General features: G+C 35.1%; 3 protein-coding genes across 3 annotated transcripts in view; 1 reads left to right on the forward strand and 2 right to left on the reverse strand.

Moving 5' to 3' along the window:
- The first annotated feature begins 1635 nt into the window (after positions 1-1635).
- Positions 1636-11207, forward strand: LOC125668753 (uncharacterized protein C6orf62 homolog). The gene is made up of 7 exons (XM_048903140.2): positions 1636-2247; positions 2410-2496; positions 5769-5858; positions 6349-6471; positions 6776-6910; positions 7532-7591; positions 9861-11207. Exons 1-7 carry the CDS (start codon positions 2119-2121, stop codon positions 9921-9923), a joined length of 687 nt encoding a protein of 228 aa, XP_048759097.2. The 5' UTR covers positions 1636-2118; the 3' UTR covers positions 9924-11207.
- Positions 11208-14235: 3028 nt separating this feature from the next.
- On the reverse strand, positions 14236-19232 carry LOC125671235 (fatty acyl-CoA hydrolase precursor, medium chain-like). The gene is made up of 4 exons (XM_048906765.2): positions 18716-19232; positions 16950-17023; positions 15322-16862; positions 14236-14635 (listed from the first exon to the last, which is right to left on the reverse strand). Exons 2-4 carry the CDS (start codon positions 16953-16955, stop codon positions 14374-14376), a joined length of 1809 nt encoding a protein of 602 aa, XP_048762722.1. The 5' UTR covers positions 16956-17023; positions 18716-19232; the 3' UTR covers positions 14236-14373.
- A 2412-nt stretch (positions 19233-21644) lies between these two features.
- Positions 21645-23898, reverse strand: part of LOC125669153 (uncharacterized) — a 32838-nt gene continuing 30584 nt past the window's right edge. Inside the window, exons 11-12 of the mRNA XM_056161458.1 lie at positions 22207-23814; positions 21645-21914 (exon numbers count right to left, since the gene is read on the reverse strand). Of these exons, the coding sequence (XP_056017433.1) occupies positions 21674-21914; positions 22207-23814 (1849 nt within the window). The 3' untranslated portion in view covers positions 21645-21673. The remainder of the gene's footprint in view (positions 21915-22206; positions 23815-23898) is intronic.

The following is a 23898-nucleotide window of genomic DNA, read 5'->3' on the forward strand; positions in this document are numbered from 1 at the left end:
CAAATTTTTCTGGTGCAGCATTCATCCTTAATTCATTCTTGACAATGGAAAATCAGTATTTTTCTTGAATAGAAAATATATCTTCACCTATCCATTAGTTCGGAGCTAGAAATTAACATTTTCTTGTCATATTCAAGCCAAATAAAATTCTTACGTACATGTAATTGTTATAGTCATCATAAAGTGATCGTGTGTAAGCCAGATATTTTACTACTTTATTTTAGGGGATTTGAATAATTTCTAGTCTCTAGATGTTTATAGATCTTGGAAAGAACAGGCCCTTAACTTAACATTGTCATAGATACTAACTTGTTATATAGGCCTAACGGATAGTAACGCGTTATATAACGGAATACTGAATTTACTCGTTATAGCGAGATAATCAACTCGTTAGAACGAGATAATCAACAGGTATAACGAGATACTAAGTCATTATAACAAGATAATTAATTCGGTATAACGAGATGATTAACTTGTTATATAACGATCATACTAACCCGCTATAAAGAGATATGAAAAGTTCAATATAATGATTAATACACAGGAGCTAAGCCCGTTTTGGGCCCGAACTCTGTGATACCATAAATATAGAAAGTTTCTATATTTTTATGGTATTGCAGAGTTCGGGCCCAAAACGGGCTTAGCTCCTGTGTATTAATAGGGAGTTTGAGCGAATACAGAACATCACTTCACATACATAGAAATCTAAATAAAACAGAAAAATGGGGGGAAAAGAGGAGGGGGTAATGGGAAATAAGTAAGATAAGAAAATGGGAAAAAAAGAAAAAAAGATGAGGGGAGGAGGGGGGGGGGCTACTACCGATACTACAGAAAATGTACGATAAATTTATACTATTACTTTTGTATCTTTTCAGTTATCAGCCCTTGCCCCTTGCCCCTAAATTGTCAGTTTCAAAAGAAGGCGGCGGGCAGGACTGAAGGAAGTGGGAGAAAAGGAAAGGGGCCGGGGAGTATTTAAAGACGGATGAAAGGGGAGAGGAAAGTAGATAGGAGGAAAGGAAAAGAAGGGATTAGAAGCAGATAGGAGAACGGAAATGAGAGAGAGAGAGAGAGAGAGAGAGAGAGAGAGAGAGAGAGAGAGAGGAGCGATGGACCTGTGAACGGAATTTGAACTATTGAAAGGTGTACATACCTGTGAGGGATACAAACTACGGGCCCCATGCTCTCATTGTAGTATGTACACCATAAAACAAACAACGTCTATAGCTAGAGACATTATTGCACGTCAAAGGAGGAAAAGGGGCACTATAGAAGGAAAGAAATGCGTGATTGGTTGGAGAAGGGAGGAAAGAGTACAGAGGGAGAAAAAAAGGAGGAGAGACTGGTGGGAGTTCACCCTATCGATCCCGGATTTACCAGGGGTTAGGATACCCCCGCCCCCAGCTTTTTTGACATTCATGAATGAAATTCTACGGTAAAGGATTGAAAATGTGAAGATATGTGACGAAGGCAGAAAAGGAAGAAAAAAGAGAAGAGAGAGAGAGAAAAGGCACGGCGAGAGTAAAGAAGGGGCCGGAATGAGAGTTGGACCCCCTCTATGCATATTATTTGTCCAGAGGACGACACAACCATTCATATTTTCCCGCCAAGAAAAATTAACTCTTTCGTGTGCGAAGGTAAACAGGAAGTGACAAATCACCATTTTGCAACAGATGTATTTCAGAGACGTTGGACATATTCGTCGGGAAAAGCGTAAAATTCGCAGCAAAACTTTCCAGATATGGCCGAGAGACACTTAATTTATACACTTCTCTATCATTCCTCCATTACTTTCTTGCTCGGTTCCACGGTTTACAGATAAAGAAAAATGTTTTGCAAGGGAAGTCGATTGAATGCATGATAAGAACCCAAGATCATTTGTGCTGGCCAAGAAGGAAGGATGCTGAAAATACGATCGACTTGGTGACTCCGTCGTGGATCAACGCTCTTTTATTTGATTTGTTAGATAATATGTATTTTGAACATTTCAAAATGTAAATTTAAAGAGACTGGTAGAGCACTATCTGCTTGTTGTTGAGGAAAGCAGTTTAACTTTGTACTTAAAATGAGTTCTCTGCTGGAACTCCACAACTAATTTAGATTGTATTACATACCAAAATGGGTGATCCACACAACCGAAAAAATTCAGCAGTCAATCGTTTACGGAATCAACTGAAGAAAAAGAGAGAGTCTCTCGCAGACCAATTTGAGTTCAGAATGTACATTGTTTTTCACTTCAAAGAGAAGGTAAAAGCATCTTACATTTGATACTAGTGTCTTACATCAGTAATTGCCCATGGTTTTTCTTGGGATGACATGTATATGAATTGGAATTGAGCATCACAATATATATATATAACATTACATTTCACAAGTTTTTAAAGGAGAGTTATGATTTCTTTTCTGTAGAAAAAAAATCCTGCCATATTTGAAGTTTCTGAGGTTGTGCCAGTAATGACTAACAATTACGAAGATTGCATTCTTAAAGGTGTCAAGGTATTTAAATTATACATGTACAGGTATTTATCTAGGTTGTATTTATATTGTAGCTGAGTGCTTGTAGATCTGGTGGATACACTTATTTTGGGAAATGATCTAGATTTTAGCTGTGCTCTCTGTTTCAGTATTTTGAAATAAAAATGTATAGATTCCGATACTTTTAATTAACTGATGTTGTAAATATTATACAGGTGACGCTCGATGGCTCAAAGTTCTCGGGTATCTTGAAGTGAAATCATGGTCCTGATTTTTTTCCTCTATATATAACAAAGCAGATTTACTATCGATCTCTCGAACGTTCGATCTCTCTAAGTGAGGTTGGGTCCCGTAAAACACTTTTCATTGTTTTTCACTCACGATCGCTCAAAGTGGTGGTACCTTGTCCTATCATACACCCACCGTTACCCAAGCGTGTAATGATTTCCGGTTGGACCTTACCTGGAAATTGTTGAATATGTGGCTGTGGTAATTAGGTGTTTCCAAAGGGGAAACAACGCCTGTGCTTCTTTGTGGAGGAGACATACTTGAGTACATAATTAACTAATTGGTCACTTTAATTTAATTGTCTTGACTTGACAACGAAAGGTCAAGAGTTTCTTTATTTCCGTGAGCCATGCGGCTCATTGGACTTAATTACATACAATACAGTTTTAAATATAACAACATACAGTATATGGAGAGTGCATAAACTTAAATAACATTCCAAAGTGATATTGTTTAACATGCAATCATATGCATGCATATATTCATACATTATAATACTGATTAACAAAAAGTACATTAAGTAGATATATAATAGTCTATTGTACTAATTAGCAACACTTTCCTTACGTAATTTTGTAGCATATTTAAGATATTTACCTAAATTACTCAGTTCTGTAACGTTATTTACACTCAGTAATTGTATAAGTTTATATACACTTGGTTTTACATAGTAGAATTGTTTAATAAATCTTTTTCTTATTTCGTCATATAAAGGACATCTTAGAATGAAATGAAATTCATCTTCGATATCATTTAAACTACACTGTTTGCAAATTCTCATATTTCTGGGAACATTATTATGTAATATATTAATTTAAAGATCTACAGACTGTTAAATTTCTCAAGTTTGTTCTTTATGTAAAGTTACTCTAAAACATCGTTTTACTCATTCGTTAGAATTTTTGCTTTGTGTAAAGCGATATAACATTAGCGATAGTAAAGTTTTATCGGAACTTGGTTTTGTATGCCTATCTTAGCATACATGATTAAAGAACAGATAAGTACATAAACTTTGAGATCTTTTTATCAATGCAAAATATAGTTCTTTATTTTAATATCAAATTAACTACCTAACAAATATGAAAGAAAACGTGAAAACGATATGATCTTGTTGGTAAACATTTCCGGTAACTGTAAAATCTGAACCATATTGGCGGACCTTCAATTTCCGAATTTCGATCTCTTGAACTCTCGATTTCTCAAAGTTTTATCAAGGTCCCTTGAACTTCGAGTTATCTCGAGTCACCTGTACATGAATTTTATTTATATAGTTTAGAATTTAAAGTGATAGGGAGAGAGAAATATTGTCATAATATACAATATTGGTAACTTTTGTTAGAGAATCATCAATATGATAAAAAAAAACAACACAACAACAAAGAAAAAAAAATAAAACAAACAAAACAACAACCAAACACATAGATATTGGCCAAGGTTTTCCCTTGCAGTGCTGTAGGATTTTATTTCTCACCCACTGTCGGGTAAATCTCATTCAACCACGATCTCATACTTACCCACAGTCCTCTGTGTCTCCGCACACAGAGACACTACCAGATACCGCATAGCATATAACAATTCAGGATGTACGTTCACGATTACAATGCGGCCTACATGTGATTGCATAGTGCCACTGTACTCACTTATCATCAGAGGTTTTATATGATAAATGAAATGAGTTTGCAATGTACGAAATGGGAGTTTATTGTAAAAAAGAAAGAAATTTCATTAAAATTTTAAAATAAATGTTATAAGTATGTAGCTTTGAGAACTACTTTCTCAAGAAAGAAAGATGATTCAAACGTAATACATGTGAAACAGAAATTGATAATCAATTATAGATTAAGATTGGAACAAGTTGCTGCTCTTCGTTCCTTTGTAGAGGCAAGAGGTGTGTGCTCACTACCAACTGGCCATGGCTGATGCCATTTCTTTCTGATGACCCCATTGCCATCTTTTAATATGAAAGTTGTTCCCTATCTTACAATGCCTGTATGGAAGAGTTTGGTTTGTGTGCATAATTGCCAAATTTAAACAAACTCATGTTCACAGTTGCAAATTGCTGTACTTGCACAAATAAGAAAACCAAATCAATGATTTTCTGCATTGTATTCCTCTTCTGACATCCACTTTTATAAACATTTACTATTTATCCGTCCATTTCGGTGTTTGATTTTTGTTCCCGTGGCCATATCTAGCATAGAATGCACTTGTGCTGTTTAGAATTTAATATTTATATGTTACATGACTTTTTGACGTATTTTGAATATAAATGTTGAAAATACTAGGAAACTTGCAGCATTATTTATATATCAAATAAAGGGGTTCACAGAAATACGCTCCCCAAAAAGGGTAAACAGGTGGGGTGATGAATTCTACTGTTAAAAGAAACTCATCTCAGGTGACAGGAGGGTGTAATCCTAGAGCACTGCATTAGGTAAAAGAAGTGCGACCGACAGTGGGCGATGATGTGCCTTGGTCAAAAACACATTTTTTGATTGATAAATCTTTACATTTTCAAAAATGAAACTAATCATTTTGTTGTACGTGGCAGTATTTACATTTATTTTCATGCAAAACGTACAAGTGAATATCAATCTAAGGTTTTTAATGGGAAAATAATCAAAGGCAAACTGCCAAATTTCTGCATGAAAACAGCATTGGTAAAAATAATTCAATATGCACTAAGTATGTAAATAAATTGAAATATAAAAGTGACTTATTTGTCAATTGGGCTTGGTCCAATTGATTTATTACCATTATATTGTAATATAAGATTATGTATTATGCAAAATGCACATGTCACTATGATAAACAATTTACATGTACTTACTTACTTCATGCAAACATGATTTAAAAATCCAAGGGTGTAAAAGGAGCATTTGATTTGCTCACATGCAAATTATGGGGAATTTATAAATATATATATGTATAAATGAATTCTGCTGATTACAGCCAATGAAATGATAAACTTTCGTTTGTGGTCATGTTGAATTTGTATGTTTCAGGAAAAAGCTTACTCTTTTGAGAGTTCTCAGGAACTGTTAGAAAAGGATATTGTTCAGCTTCATGCTCCTCGCTGGCATCCACTAAGGCGTGTAAGTTATAAGACCTTTACAGATATAGGTATTAGTATTGTACTATAATTGTGTGATGATATTAGATTGTTGTAGTTACTACATGATTTATAAAATCTCTAGATATACTCATTCTCAGTGAATTATATTGAATAGAGGAATCTAACCAGCTACAATGCTCATTCATTGAGGAAAATTCTGTTGGAATTATACAGTGTAGCTAAGACTTCAGTTTTTACACTTTTTAAAAGCAAAATACAATGATTCATCATAGACATGACTAAAGATACATTTTAAAACAATCTGATTCATTGTAGTAATAAGAAGTTGGCATTGTTTCATACTTGTATACTATTAGCTTCAATGATGTAGCCCTCTCTGTCAAGACTTTTTTTTCTTAAATTTTTTGATTGCAAAAACATCTGAATAAAAAAAAAATTGGAGAGGGCTACATCATTGCAGCTAGTGTACTATGTGACAAGGTGGTAAATTTTAGTGGTAATTTTTTCAGGACATTCTTGGCTGTACAACAGATGTAGATTTTCTTCTGTGGCCAAGAAATGATATTGAAAAGATTGAGGGAAGATTGTTTTCCAGATGGAAGGGGGAAGACATGCCTTTCAAACCAGTCATGGTAGGACTTGTGTAACAGTTTTATGAATTTTGTTGTTGTCTCTTGTTTATATATTTATAAACACCATGGAAAACTGATAGATATTTGTATGGAATACACTTAAGTTCTTGAAACAAGGTGACAGAGAGTCATATTTCTGTATATGCAGTATACAGCCAAATCCAGGTGTATTCTTATGATGCTGAATCTAAATACAGCTACCAAGATTAATGTGCTACATGTATATATTATATATATGACAGTTGGCTTATTTACAACAACTGCAATATTTTGAAAGATATGTAAATTTTGTTTATTTCTGTAGGAGGATTTTGTTTACTCTCATGAGGACTATGATAGACAACTCACAAATTTGGTGAACAAGAAGGAAAGATCGGCTCTGATTATCAATGACCCCAAACAGTCTATGTTCCTGTTTCTGGATAAGCATCACATCCAGGTACCATTCTCTATTAACAAGAAAATCCGAGTACCATTATCTTTTAACAAGAAATCTAGGTACCACTCTCTATTAACAAAAAATCCAGGTACCACTCTCCATTAAGTAACATGAAATTCAAGTACCACTCCATTAAGTAACATGCAATCCAAGTACCACTCCATCAAGTAATACGAAATCCAGGCACCACTTAATTAGTAACACAAAATATAGGTACCACTCTCCATTAAGTAACACGGAATCCAGGTACCACTCTCCATTAAGTAACATGAAATCCAGGTACCACTCTCCATTAAATAACCCAAAATCCAGTTGCCACTCTCCATTAAGTAACACAAAATCCAGGTGCCACACTTCATTATTAGTAACAAGACAATGTGTATAAGTTTGTTTTGTGTTGCAAGTAAGCTTTACAGATCTGTCTGCCTCACTGAGGAAAGTGAATCAGTCTAGTGTTGTGGTTATAGGATTGTTATATGAAATTTTATAATTATGTCGGAGAAGATGATACAGTTAGATGAAAGATTTTATTTAACAGTAATTCCATCTGTTTAATGTATGTAACTGTATAGGACATTATCATGACATGGATTCACTGGATTCATTATATTTATGTTTCAGACAACCACAAAGAAGATGATTTTGTTTAAGTTGTCCAGTGTCTGTCTGTATTTACCACAAGTAAGTGTCACCTTCTGTGTAACCGTTAAATTCTGTATTTACCACAAGTAAGTGCCACCTCCTGTGTAACCGTTAAATTGTGTATTTACCACAAGTAAGTGCCACCTTCTGTGTAACCGTTAAATTCTGTATTTACCACAAGTAAGTGCCACTTCCTGTGTAACCGTTAAATTGTGTATCTACCACAAGTAAGTGCCACCTCCTGTGTAACCGTATAATTGTGTATCTACCACAAGTAAGTGCCACCTCCCGTGTAACCGTTGAATTCTGTATTTACCACAAGTAAGTGCCACCTCCTGTGTAACCGTTAAATTGTGTATCTACCACAAGTAAGTGCCACCTTCTGTGTAACCGTTAAATTGTGTATCTACCACAAGTAAGTGCCACCTCCTGTGTAACCGTTAAATTGTGTATCTACCACAAGTAAGTGCCACCTCCTGTGTAACCGTATAATTGTTTATCTACCACAAGTAAGTGCCACCTCCTGTGTAACCGTTGAATTCTGTATCTACCACAAGTAAGTGCCACCTCCTGTGTAACCGTTAAATGATTTTCATGCTTGTTCTGATACTTGCATTAGCTTGCTTGGCCGATTGTTCATGGAGAAATATTGGGATACTGTCCGTGGTGTCCATGGGCAACTTGTTGAAAGTTTAGGACTTGGTCCATCTGAATTATTTCCAAGAAAATATCTCTTTAACATTTGGCCAAAAAATATTAATCAATAGTTTCTTAAGCCCCACCACATCCTTTAAATAGGTACCACATGGATTTTTTTGGTCTAATTTATTAGGGGGGGAGGGCAGGCAAGGTATATCGTCTTATAGATATTTATGTAAAACTTTCAGAATGTTTTAATAAAATTGTATTTTTTAATCAAATAATGATTGAATGCATTCTCATTTATGTGCAAGTGTTGAGGAATAATAGTATACATTTAATAGTATGTAATGTGAAACGATTTTTTTAAATATAAAAATAGAAATTCCATTGCCTATTCTAAATGTTCTATACATGAGTAAGAAAAGGTAACTCATTCTACAGCCAACATAAAAAAGGAAAGATAACTCATGCTACAGCCAGGTTAAAAAAAAAGAAGTAATAATACATGTTCAGTGTACTTGCCTGCCTCATCAAAATTTGAAATTTTTGGCCTGAGAAAATATTTAGTAATTTTTTTTGGCCTTATGATTTTGAAAATTGTCCATTAAAATTATTTTGAAGAAAATATCAATTTAACATTATCCTAATTTTGGAAATGTTTCATTTGAATGATTTCCAACAAACTATGTTTTTAACATTATAATTCAAATTTGTATTGATGATGCATCCGTGGCTACACACAGTGGCTAAATCTGTCCCGTGATTTCCAAATTGAGTGGCCATGATATACGTGTAGTTTTTGCTAGTGTTGAATAATCGGAAAAATTTCATAATCGATAATTGGTCAGAATCAGAAGAACTATATCAATCAATGATCGATATAATTGGCATTTACGTGTAGTTAATAATAATAAAGCCTTTATTTATCTAGGATTACTTATTTAGCGATAACGCTAGTTTTCAATATGATTCTGCATATGGTCCTTAATAAATATTTATTATTTTTGGGTTATTTCCTTTTAGTTCATGTATACACACATCTGTTAGCTTATTTACGAGGAATGAAATTTTTTTTTTCTAGCCATGACATCCATGATATATACGTAGTTGATTTGTTTATAATGGGCTTGTGTTCGGGCAACAATCAATTATGAAAAATGGAATCGATGAGCCAAAAACGATCAACAATCGATTGTCGGCGACAATCGTTTCATCACTAGTTTTTGCAGACATTTATTCATGATTTGTATGCAGCTTTAGGATCAAACATGTTTCAGCTGATCAACTAGGATGCAGTTTTTTTTTACAGATACGATATAAAGTCAATATATGTGAATTCCAATCACATTTGACTAGAGTCATGCTTAGTTTTTCATACAAGTACATATATTTGATGAGAAAGGTTACATTTTCTCTATTTAGATCAGTTATGTAGGTAGACTAGATAAAAAAAAACTTGTTGCACCTAGTATTAAAATTCATTCCGGAAAGCATTTTACTTTATCTTAACAAACTTGAAGGTGTCTGACAAGTTCTGTTGTTTTATGGCACAATTTTATAAGGATCTAGCATTCATAGTGATACAAAATATACTATATGAATATTCTAATATAGAAGAAACCATATTGATTACATTTTCTTTTCTTTTTTTCTTTCTGAAAAATAGAATCAGCTGACATTATGGGGACCTGGTACAGTCAACGACTTCTTGTCCATGCAGCTCATGTGATTTGGCTGTTAGGTCTACCGCCATCTTCTCGGGAAATTTGACAAGAATTTAGACAATTTCATGTGTCTATGTGAAACTTTGCTTTCATATTATATTATTTTTTGTTTGTTTTTTTTATTTTTTGTTTTACAAAAAAAATGGTTCATTTGTTCACTAAAGTAAATCCTTCATAGCTTAAGGCCTTGTTTGAGTTACTAGAAGATTTTCCTGATTATTTTATTGAAAAAAGTATTTTTTTTTTGCTTAAAAAACCTGATGAAAAGTTTTGCCTTCAGTCATTTTATCTTACTTGATAATGTTGAAGAGAAGAAAAAAAGTTTTTATTTTACATCTTAGACATTGTTTATACTGTCAGAAATAAGCTGCTTAAGTTTTTTTTGTCATTTTGGGAATGTTCGGAATATTTTGCTTCATACACTGAAATTCAAATATTGTAAATTTTGATCTAGTATTTTATTTTCTGTAAACGAGTCAAAGGAATTAGATGTAAGCATACACAGGTTCTTAACTGTGATAATCAGATCTATCAGTTACCATTCTCTCCCTTTAAAATAGCAGTTAATATATTTGATGTAAACAAACCTCTGTAAACAAACCGTGTCCACATCTTTGTGTAATAATGGTGTTTTCATGTTACAAGTATTGCTTTGGGTATCTTTAAATTGGTATGGTGCACTCAATTCGAAATAGAACTTTTGGTGGAAATTTGGGTTTATCTAACAACACTTAATTTCAACTCCTCCAATCAGATGAAATTTTAGAGGACATTGGATGTTTTTTTCCCCCTGATACATGCATATAATTGTGTTGCATGCCTTTGTCATTTTATGATAAATTTAAAAAGAAAAACCAAAGTATATTGCAAAGTTTGCAATTCAATTCAATAAATTTGCATTGTAAATAAAAAAAAAATTGATTTTATTACAGACAAATCAATGTCTTGTAAAATTAGAAAATTTTGTTTGATATTGATAAAAGAATCATAAATTGTACTGCTGTAATTTTGATAAAGAAAGAATATCTTTTCACTTCTTATATAAAATGGCTTTTGTCATTTTCTATGGGACGTTTTTCACAATTAATGCACATGATTTGTTAGGAAGTATTCCTTTTTATTAAAGAGAAATGTCTGAAGAATAGATGTTCAGCATTGAATTCTGGTAATGGCAATTTCTGGCTAGTGTAATTACTGTCATGTAGAACAATGTTTTATTACATAATGTAATTGAGTTTATTTTTTGTTTAATTTTTAACATACCAGTATTAAAAAATCTTGTCAACTGATGCATTAGTTGCTTTTTAGTCTCGCACACTGCAGGATTTTGCTACACATTTTAGTGTATACAAGCAATTCTCCTGGGGTAAAGGCTCATTGCACTTTTTCTGACGAAAATTTGTCAGTGGTCTCTCTTGCTGTTCATGTTTGACTAATGCAAACTTTTCACAGACTATTGTTTTAATGGATATGGAATTGCCAGGATTACAACATGCCAACAGTAGTTCAAATTAATATGCAAACATCCTTATTCAATATCACATCCCGTCCCATGGGTCCACAGTCTGGGGATAAAGTTTTAGTTTGGAATTAATATGATATATATATGTAAATTAATACCGAGTTAAAGCATAACTTGGTGACAATTATGCTGATAAATGACAAAGCTGTCAAATTCATTCCTCATTTAGTTTACAGGAGATGGGTGTAAAGTTTTACATTGAACCTTGATCTCACAAGAACCACGCGATTGCATGTTAAAACACAGATTATCTCACAAGAACCACGCGGTTGCATGTTAAATCACAGATCTCACAAGAACCACGCGGTTGCATGTTAAAACAGATTATCTCACAAGGACACGCGATTGCATATTAAAACACAGATTTGTTTACTCCCTAGCCCCTACGTGAGCGGATCATAGGATCTGATTTTAATCAGATTGTCCCTGACCCTTAAGGTTGGGGTGAGCAGTGATTTATGTGAGAAAGCAGTTGCTTTATCTCACCTGAGATATGAATTCTGATTTTAATCAGATTGTCCCTGACACTTGAGGTTGGGGTGAGCAGTGATTTATGTGGGAAAGCAGTTGCTTTATCTCACCTGAGTTATGAGTTCAGATGAACTTTTCTGTTCCACTGTTATCCAGCGTCCGTCCGTCTTTACGTAAATTTTACTTATTTTTGACTGCTTCTCCAGAACCACAGGGCCATTTTCAAAAAACTTGCCATAAAGCATCCTTGGGTGGAGGGGATTAAGATTATTTAAATGAACCCCGAGTTTTAAAATTCAGGATTTTGATACATCTTTTTCTGCTTTCCTATAATTAATTAATTACATTAAGTTTTTATATATCAGTAAAAAATTCAAGAAAAACCAAGTTTTTCAAATGATGGACATTTATTCACTAACCATTTAGGCCCAACCCTAGTACAGTATGGTTGTAGAGAAGAAGAGATTTGAAAATTGGACAAATTTTGGCAGAAACTTGCAAGTTGTGCCCCCCCCCCCCCCCTTGTCTCAAAGACGCCTACTACCAAATTTGAGATGAAATGGAAGGGTAGTTATCAAGTGGAAGTTAAAATGTCTAAGTTTTAACGCGCACATTCAATAACTGATCAATTTTGGCCCACCCTGATGCCAAAATTTCTACCCTAAGATCCTGAAATTTGCGATTTTGTTAAACGGCAACCTGTTCCTTCTGAATATATCCACATGGTTTCAATTTAGTATCATTAACATTAAGGAAGGTGTTATTGAAATGTTTTACACCTAAACACTATATGCCAAGTTTGGACCCGACCTGGAGTCAGAACCTCTGCCCAAGGGATCATGAAATTTACAATTTTGGTAGAGGATTTCTGCTCTACATGACTATGCATTTAGTTTTATTTGTTACAGATGTGAAGTTGTATAGAAGAATTTACGTTTTGAAAATCAGTCAATTTTTGGCAGTTAGGTGTGGGAGTCCTGAAGTTTACCAATATAATGTATGTCCCCTTGTTTCAAAGATGCTTCATACCAAATTTGAGAAGTTAAAAATGTTCAATTGTTGACGGACGGAAATTAATAGCAACACGTCACCTAACTGAACCAAGGTGACTCAATAGTTGTAAATTGGTCATTATAATGAAAACATCGCCAACTCGTCATCAATGTAATTTCTTATTGAATTCATTTTCTTCAATCTGGCTTTAAACTAACACTCTAAATTTACTTTTGACATCATAGACAGTTGCTTCATCAACAAAAATAGAAAAGGGAAATATATCTAGTGATCAGTCATTCAAATTTTTTTTTTAAACACCACTCTGATTCCACGCACAAGTACTCTGAAGTTGAAATAAAAAATATGCTACAGTTCTTCATTCAATGACAATATCTTTGTGGTCTTTGGTGATCAGGTCTTCCAACAGTCTGTTGGAATTCCCATGGGCATGGATTGTGCTCCTTTGTTAGCTGACCCTTTTTTATATACATATGAAGCAGACTTTATTCAAAAACTTCTACGTGAGAAGAAAAAATCTCTTGCTGTGGCCTTCAATTCGACATTTAGATTTGTCGACGAGGTTTTACTTTACTTCGCAATCGGAGACACTATCATATACCGTATAACACATACCGTTTTTTGGATAATGTACGTCCGCGGCCTAATTACATAGCACAATAAGTGGTTTGCGTGCAAACGAACTCTGGCGGAAGATTGGATTCAGGTTTGTAAAATTCATGGTCCCTCTGGGGTAATTAGGGCTACGAAAAGGGATCAAAGTTTGACATGCAAATATATATGGAGAATCTTTAAATATGGGTTAAGGTGACTTAGGTGAGCGATGTGGCCCGTGGGCCTTTTGTTTTTCTTGCTTTTGATAAAAAGTCTTCTTACTCGGATGCTTAGACATTAAGGCTGATGGAGTGTAATATAGATATGGAGGGTAATAGATATTTCGAGGTTTTGCATCTAAGACATCGAGTTTAGTACGGAATATGTTACATAGTTTACTATATAGTTGTTATTGCTATGGTAACCAAAGTGCCTGTATACAAATATTTGTTGAGATTTTTAAAATTTTCAACAACACGGAATAGGTAGACGTTAGAAATTGGGCGGGTGGTGAGCATTTTCAATAGTATAAAAATCAAGACCTACGCACGGGGATTGGTTTGGTTGTAAAAAGTCAATAATAATTCTAAAAAGTGCAAAATCATTTTTCGGACTTTAGATTTAGTTTTGAAGTCCATTCTGTAGAGATATACGGTGGTGATGATAAATTCATTGCAGTTTTCATTTTACAGGTAAGAATTACGGAAAAGTCGAAGAAGTATTACATATTTATTAGACATACATGCTAAAAAAAAATCACAAAATACATTGTACATGCTAAAAATCACAAAATATATGCAAATACAAACAATGTAATTTACAAATCAGTCTACAATTTATGCAAATGATGTAATTTACGAACAAAATCCAGTGGACATTTTTTGAATGAATACCACCAGGACAACTGTTAATGACGGACTGTGATTTTTTATGAAGAACGCGGCTGAGCTCGTGGAACGGAGAATGTTGGGGACGGTGTTCAATACAAAATTGACGTGTTCGCCCCTGTAGTTCTCTCCAACTGTCATGTTATTTTTGCTCAACTGCAGGAAGCGTCTTCCGTTAGATTCAAATGATGGCCAATGTTCTCTGACAGGGTCCAGTCCATTGGGGTTCCTAAAAAACAGTGTAGTAATTACATGTAACATTCTACATCCCTTACATGAGCTTTTTCTGATTAAGCACAGTTCCTCACATTACCTTTCAAGGGAAGAGGCATTTAGAATCCATGGGTCTGAACTCGGAAACGGTAATTTTTAGAAAAATAACTTCTTTATAATCATGGATTCAAGTTCTAACCATGGTTCCCCCACCCAATGAAGGTGGTAAGTATGCATGGTGCCACGATAGGGTTAATTTTTATACAAAGGAATTCACCGAAAATATTAAAGTATTTTTTTTTCAACCGTTGTAAAATTACATGCAGGTTGTCAAAATGACTCACGGGCACTGTCATGTACTTATAAACACTGTTCACGTACGAGCTGAGGTCTTCAGGACTAGAAAATGCAGTCGCAGCCAGACTGTGAAATATGCACAAAAGGAGAAAGGTCTTCTAAAGTGACAAATTACGAGCATGTACATAGTAGTCCACAAAGCGGTCTTGGTACACTAGTATTCCGGGGACCTAAATTACAGATCCAACAGTTAATTAAAAAAAGAAGAAGAATACTTGTCTGTAAGAACTAATGCAGATGACCTAGGTGCACATGAGCTTTGTGGTCCACAACTCTCTTTATTTTACGTGTACGATGTATGCTTCTGTAGAGTGCGTGTTAGGGTGTATATAGCAAGATACTTACCCGTATTTCCCAAAATTTGTCCATTGGGTGCGCATCTTCGTTGCAAGTTCGTAATCAGTCGCAGTGATAGTTATATTAGGTCTAACAAGCTTCAAGGATTCTAAGAAGAACAGATAGATCAGTTCCGTGGCATGACCCGCGCCTTCAAACCACGGCGGCAAAACGTTCGCATCAAAGGAGAACGGCAATCTCCATTCGGAAAACACATATTGGTACGACTTAGCTCTTGTATTGTTACTGGCATGAACAGTTAGGGTTTTCACAGCAGGAGAAAGAAAGAAAATGTCTCCGAGCATCTTGACTGCTTGACGACTGTTCTCGGCCTGGTCGTTTGCCCTGCCGTACGTTTTACATAGGGCGTTGGAGACTTCGCGATTTCCATTATAATAATCAGCAGATAAACTCGGAATTATCACGTCACAAAAAACTTGATGTGGTAGACCTTCATTAGAAATATTGTATCCATATTCGGATTGAAAGGTTGCGCCCAATCTTAAAAGGAAAGAACCATCGCTATCTGTTGTTCCGACCATAACATCCAAGGAACGGAAAAATTCAAGTTCCTCGGATCTGTCGTCTGCAAAAATTTCCATGATAGGCCTTTTGAATAGTTCACCATCTAAAACTGGCCCGAACATAAGCCTGGCTGAGGATGATTCAACAGCTTTGGCTGTCGTTACATTCAAGATGGTGGAAATGTTGAGTTGGCGCATACATTCTAACGAAGTTCTTGGATCCACCTCTTGATAAGGACAACCAAGAAGCTTCCCGGTTGCTCTATGTAATTCAGGTGGTCCGTATTGAAATGCAAACAGGGAATTAGCCACACCACTCTGCATTATTGCTCGCTTAAACAAACCCCTGTTAAATGGAATAAGAGAAAGTAGCGATACGCTCATTCCACCAGCCGATTCTCCAAATATTGCCACCTCGTTAGGATCGCCCCCGTAATCAACGATATTGTCTTTAACCCATCGAAGAGCCAATATTTGATCCCAAATCCCAAAGTTTCCCTTCACAATGGAGTCACCAAAGGAAAGGAATCCCCCTAGTCCCAGGCGGTAGTTAATGGTCACCACCACCACATTGCCAGTCTTAGCCAATGCACTTCCGTCGTAAGTGACAGCTCCACCTGCCACGTAACCTCCACCATGTATCCACACCATCACGGGCAGTTTTCTTTCTACATGTATGTTGACGGGGGTGTAAATATCTAGTTTAAGGCAATCTTCTTCCATTTTAAATCCCAAGGCTTCGTTGATCTCGGATTTAGGTTGAGGACACATCGGTGAAGGTGTCATTGCATTTCTTTGTTCGGTCCATTTCCCAAATGGCTCCGGTTTAGCGAACTTCCGACTTCCAGTCGGGGATTTTCCATAGGGAATGTTGTAAAAAATCCTGGCATTTCTATTGTCTCTGAAGCCAGTTATGTCCCCTAGTCGCGTTGTCAATGTTACGGCGACAGGCATGTCATTCTGAGCTTGTATTGGATTTGTTGACCAAACAACCACAACTGCCACCAAGAGCAGGCCGGGATTTATCTGAGAAGCAAGAAATTAATGTTATCAGACATGTGAAAGGGTATTCATGGTAACCATGCGCACTAATATATAGATGACGTCACTTACTTTCATGTTGTAATTTTTTGTGCTGTTCTCTACATCTGGTTATTAAAAATACCAAGGTTGACTGTTTTGATGGCCTGAAAAAAAAAGTGAAAAAAAAGTACATGTACACAACCTTCTTTTTATGATACATATGACGCAAAACATTCTGTACATTCGCACTCGGAATCAATCGAGACGTTTTAAGTAGTACCGGAAACGCACGAGAATCAAACCAGGCGGACATACTAAATCGAAGTTTTAGAAACATTAATTATTGAACCAGTCTCTGCTCTATCAGCGATCGAGATACAAAAAAGAAGGAAAATTTCAAAACGGGCAAAGGTTCAAAATGTCCAGAGATAGTATAGGAGTATTTAATTCCGAATATATGTCGCTTTGGTTAGTTTTATATGGAAAGTGTCGGAAACTACATGTACTCAAATAACAGCAGCCCCAACTTTAAAATTGTTCCCTCTATTAAATGAATTAGTGCGCACGGAAATTCAATTAATACAACATCAAAGAGCGCAACAACGCAATTGAAGAGAGGTCCACTTCCCCGTAACATATCCGTCATATCAATTTAAACGTTCAATATGGGGCGCGATGTAATTAAATCGTAGAGGTCTCTAATTCATTTAAGAATATCTACAATATTTTTGAATTTAGAGTACTCTTTTCATATGCGTAAGTTCAACATAGTACGCTATTGGTACCAGTTAACCCCTCCCCCAAATCAACAATTCAATTATTGTGCACAATCACTGAATTAATGCGCGTATTAATTCCATTAATGAGAGCAATAATTGATTTGATGCATGCATTAATTCCATTGATGAGAGCAATATTTGATTTGATGCATGCATTAATTCCATTGATGAGAGCAATATTTGATTTGATGAGCGCATTAATTCCATTGATGAGAGCAATATTTGATTTGATGAGCGCATTAATTCCATTGATGAGAGCAATATTTGATTTGATGCGCGCAATAAACTAGAATTGAATATATAATTAACTACCGGTATGTAAAGAGATTTTTATTTGAATACTTGCGCGCATCAAATGAATTGATGATATCTTCAAGTAATTAAAGATATCTTCAATTATTTGGGTTTATGTTGATTTGGCGTTCCATACATATGTCGTATTGCATTGTCTCAAAATGAATTAAGAGTTCTCTCTAAACAAGAGGAAGCTGTCACTGACCGAATGGTGCTCTCATTTGACGTGTGGATTTTAAGATCTATCAAAATCAACTGTTCTCTCGAAATGAATTTACACATTTATTAACAAAACTCAAAACTCGATAATTTAAAGCTTAAAGAAGTGAAATATGCAATTTCTAGATCTTTCATTGCAGTTTACAGTGCAATGTGGTAATCCATCAATCAATGCTTTATTCTCATAAATGTAGAGTCATACATTACAGAAAGGAGGTTGGAAAGTACAGGATACTGCATATACAACATGTACAGGAATAAAATTTTATATTACTATGTATAAAGTGGAGACATAGTAGAAAATCATAGCAGTTTGTTGTTTTGATTGTCGATTAACTGTCAATGAACAGTTTGGACCCCTCCCTCTGAGACCAGGCAAAACCTCCTATCTTCGATCGACCATAAATCATGATTAACAAAATTCACAATTCTAATTCATAATAGTACATTCAAAATGATCGTTTAAAATTACGGATAGAAATTATTTTATAATTATATAACCGATACTCTGAATGCTATTCCTTGAAAGAAGTTGATCAAGAGAAAGTAAATGTTTATAGATACCTTCAGATTAGGGTCGTAAAACCACAGCAACGATTTACAAACAAGCCTGTCACTCAAGTCTAATTCAGTCCGCCATTAAAAACGGCACGCGCTCTCTGTACTGATGGCGGGCTCTGCAAAACAAGTAGAGCAAATCCCTTGTTTTGGTGTGTCACGTCTCATATGTTATGGCTACATAGGTTGTACACGACGAAACTGTCAGCGATGTGGCTGTGAATCCAGTCCTTGTGATATGTTTATAATATTCCAAAGTTCATCAATTAGCCGCATTCCGAGATCGTTCATCAGTGTGGCGCTCCGTTCTATGGAGAACCTGCGGAGCACAGAGAAGCATCTCTATTTATAATATACGCCGTGTTTCCCGAACTTTTACCCAATATCAAAAACATGACGAAATATTGCTTATATCAATTTCTATGCATGAGCATTAGGTATTTTTCAGTATGATGCGTATCATAGTGATGTTTCGTCATGTTGTAATTTTGTTGTTAGATTTCACGGGCGAGTGTCGAGATTTAGATCACGTGATTATTGCAGCCACCAGGTATGGGAAAATCCAAATGGCATTCTAGAAATGAATTTGTTATTTCTTTTTACTTTGAATTGAAACCATTGGAGTTTACAGTTGTCGAATATTTTCCACTCCTAATTACTCGTAACTATTTTTGATAGCTTAAATTACTCCATCCCGTTTTAATGACATTTTATTCTGAATTTCACAAAACAACTTGGATTGTTGTTGCATTTCAACACACTGTGTAAGCTTGATCTAATAAATGGATTTATTAACATTTTAACTGTATTTGTCTGAATGTTTTACCACAGATGTATACATCATGAATATTTCATGTACATGTCTAAAAAGTTAAATGTTTACAGTTGGATAAACACAACTGAATAAAGTTCCATATTTGACAATAATATCATTAATATGTCGGACGTTACTGTTAAAAAAATGTTTATCAAAGTTATCCCACCGATATGAATCATAGAATTAAAAATATAGGTGAATATACATCGGACTATGTACGGCAGTTTTGAAAATAATTCATGTTTTGAACTCATGAACTCCAAATTTATTTATTATTGATATAAAAACTATAATAATGCATTCAATCCCACAGGATGAAGATTTATTAGGTATGAATTTACCTGTGTGTAGTAATGAGATGTCTGAGCCAGGGTGGTTTCACTGAAGCAGTAAATGATTTTACATGTAATACCGCCATCCTCATATTTCTTGACAAGAACATCTAATACTTTTTATTTCTGTGCGTTGAAACATTTTATACAGACATTAGAAATCGATTTCACAGAGGTCAAACTAGCATCTTTCTATGTCTCTCTTCCCATTGGTTAAGAATATATTTGAGTTTTACTAGCTTTGGGTCATGGATCAATTTTGATATATTTTGCGCATAATAATAAATTCAATATACCCAATTGAATGAATTTTATTGCCTTTGCTCTTGGGATAAGAATATTACTGTATTTTTTTTTTAAATTCACAATATGCGAGTTTTAGAGTAATTGATACGTAGGGCAGCTGTTTCTGAAAATTTATGTTGAGTATCAGGTCTTTCTGAAATAAAAAATCTTGTTGATTTCCATCAAGAGTAATTGAGGTGTCGCAAGCAAGTTGATATTTTTTTTATACTATCTACAATAATGCAAATTTAATATACATATATTCTATAAATTGTATAACTACAATTTCTGCACATAGAGGATTTCCTTGTCTACATGCTCTCTGAATATTAAAAACACTAAATAGATGTTATATTTGTGCAAAAATATCTACTCTAATTTCTAATGGAAATACTAAATTTGAAAATATCTGGTTTGTTGAATGAAATTCCACTATGAAGCATAATTTTTTTTTCTAAAAATCAATAAGAAGTAAACGACCATGTTTGCTGCGATGAATGTATTGAACATGAACCCAGTTTGATCAGCGAACCTGAGGTTGTTCATTGTCCGCCCTCCAATGATGACTGCAAGTGTGGTCTTCTAAAGCAGAAGTCATAATGCACTGAAGGAAGACGTTGAACAATGTTGGCGACAGGAGACAGCCTTGACGGACTCCCACTGAAGTATGGATGCAAGGTGAAGATAACGAACAATGATCAATCTCATAACTCCTATAAGCAATACAAAATAGATAGTTGGGCAAACACGGACCCCTGGTCACATCAGAGGTGGGAACAGTTGACTAGGAGGAGTAAGCATCCCCTGTCGACCGGTCACACCCGCCGTGAGTCCTGCGCTGTACAATTATCTAGAATACTTGCCAAAATACTTCGAAATATGCAAAATAAAACCACGAGTAAACTGCAATCATTTGTATAAGATCTATTTTTTTTAAAATAATTTCATGAAACGTTAGTGTAACGTAACGTAGTATGGTTAGAGTACCAATAGCTATATATAATCTAACAATGTCAACAGAGTGAACGTGACAATCAGTATTAGAAGATTACACAATAATTCATGCAATATTTACATACTTTAATCAAGACTTAGATGTGTTTGTCCCTAATTTGAAACCACTTCTTTTGTGGAAAAGTGGTGACAAACAACACCGCTATCAAAACCCCTAGAATGGTATTGTTGTTTACTTTCTATATACTTACAAATGAAACATAATAAAAAGGGTAAATATCCAATATAAAATTTAACTTGGGAAGCCACTATTGTCAAAATAGTTTTGAAGAAAGGGTTATTAAACATTTGAGGCACGTTTTATAGGGACACATATTACTATTTCTATACCTATTGTAGTTCTATATGCATTACACCATTGTCCGTGTTTGCCCGACTCTCTATTTTGTATATAGGAGTTATGAGATTGATCCCTGTTCGTTATCTTCACCTTTCACCATACTGTATGTCTAACGATGTTGATTATATACATGTATATATATCAAAATGTATTTATTTCTTTTTATTTTGGCCAGTTCAAATTTTACAACATGCAATTAACAACATCATACTAAGAACTAATCCCTTGTTTAAAGATTTCGACGCTTTGCTAGATTCTGCCTTATGGAAGAGATCCGGTAGTGTATGTAGCCAAAAGTCCGTTCTCTCTTTTCTGTAGCCAGTTTTTATCTCCATGTTGTTCTTGCTGAGCTGCAAGTATCTCGGAGACTCGTGGGTGTATGGTGACCAAACAGGAAGTCCTTCCGAGTTTGGATTCCTTAAAATATTGATAAGAACATGACAATGACTTCGAAACTGTGGCTTATCTTTGTAAACACTTTGTATTCTAAAGCGTCTTCCGTCCTCCTCAGATTATAGTTCTATATCGATTTTTCTAAAATTCAATCTAAAGCCATATAACTAACACAAAGAGGACTTAAATATCAGCTTTGATACAAGTTTCAGGATGTAAAATGAAAACAATAATTGAAAATATTGAACCACTTTTCTATTTTTGAAGATTGTTTCAAAAATTTTGATATTCATAATTTCTAATCAGTCTCACTTACCCAGTTTTTGCAAAGTTTGTCCAATACTTCCTCATTTGAAAGGCTAACCGACGGTCCGATTGCGTTATTGTGACATTTGGAAAGATTTTGTCAAAGTATTCCATAGTAAAGAGGTAGTACAATTCGTCGGCATGATCGGGGCCAATGTACCACGGAGGCTTTTTGGGTCCAAGAACAAATGAAAGGATCTGCGTATAAATGAACTGGTAGGTACTGGACTCAGGGTTGATATGAACATTCAAGGAAGAAACAGATGGGGATATAAAGAATAAATCTCCGAACACATTCAGTATCTCACGGCTCTGTAATGAAAGATTGTTATTCACTCCATACTCCTTACATATCGCCGTAGATACCCTAGTGGTATTATCAAAGTAATGTTCTGCAATGTTTGGACTCATGGTATCGCACAAGTACTTCCGTGGAATTCCAGCTGTAATATTGTAGTGTTTTTGAAACTGCATATCACTTTCGAGCTCCGCCAGAAAAAGAGAACCTTCCGTAACGCAGTTCCCGATCATAATGTCCAGAGACGTGAAGAACTTGAACGCTGCGGACGTCTTGTCTGAGAGTAGCTGAGCAGGTGTCCGCGGAATAATTTCACCGTCTACAACTGGGCCATATTGTAAACAAAACAGATCACTAATATTACATAGTTTTGTTCCCACTAATTCACTCTTCGTTAGTAATTCACGAGCTGATGTTTTGCGCATGCATTGTAATAGACTAGTGGACTTGTTTAAGCATCCTAATTCTTTCGCCGTTTCAATAGAGAATTTTGTTGGATTAGCGATGGTGAGTTTAGAATTTGCAGTACCACTTTCTTGAATTGCACGATGAAACAGTCCTTTATTTTCAGGTATGAGCGTCAACAACCCCACGCTGAAACCTCCTGCCGATTCTCCAAAAATAGTTATATCATTTGGATTACCACCATAGTCAGCAATATTATCTTTGATCCATTTCAGGGCTTGGATTTGATCTAAAAGACCATAATTTCCCTTTGCTCCATCTTCCTCTAACGTTAGGAATCCGAAAATTCCAAGCCTATAATTCATGGTCACTACAATAACATCACCCACGGCTGCAATCATACTGCCATCATAAAAAGAGGCAGTTCCAAAAATATAGCCGCCTCCGTGAATCCACACCATTACAGACTTTGGAGTCGTTGGAAAGGTAGTGAAAGGAACATAGATGTTTAGCTGTAGGCAATCTTCAGACGTTCCGTACCATATCGTGAATGTAATGTCCTGAAAACATGCTGGACCATAGTTTGTAGCGTCTAGTGTTCCATTCCATTTCCCATACTCTATTGGTTCTTTGAATCGCAAATCTCCAACTGGTGGTTTAGCAAATGGAATATTCAAGAACTGGTAAACCAAATCTTTATTTTTTCCAACAAAGGCTTTTTTTCCCTTTATTGGACCCAATCTGGTATGAATTTCTTTGTATTGAAAGCTTTCAGGAATTCGATAAAGCCATAAATCCATTTCTTCCTTGCGATAATTCATACCAGCTGTAACAGCGTCATCATTCAGATGGATATAAGCCCGATTATCACAAGTGTATAATGGCCATTTTGGCACCCCGTCCGAGTTTGGATTTCTTCAACAAAAAATAGAACGATTAATGCAATTCAGGCATGCCTTTGATTTTTATGAAAGAAATAAAGCAACCATTTTACAATAA

The sequence above is a fragment of the Ostrea edulis genome, chromosome 4 (genome assembly GCF_947568905.1).
Source record: "Ostrea edulis chromosome 4, xbOstEdul1.1, whole genome shotgun sequence".
NCBI classification, from domain to species: Eukaryota; Metazoa; Mollusca; class Bivalvia; order Ostreida; family Ostreidae; genus Ostrea; species Ostrea edulis.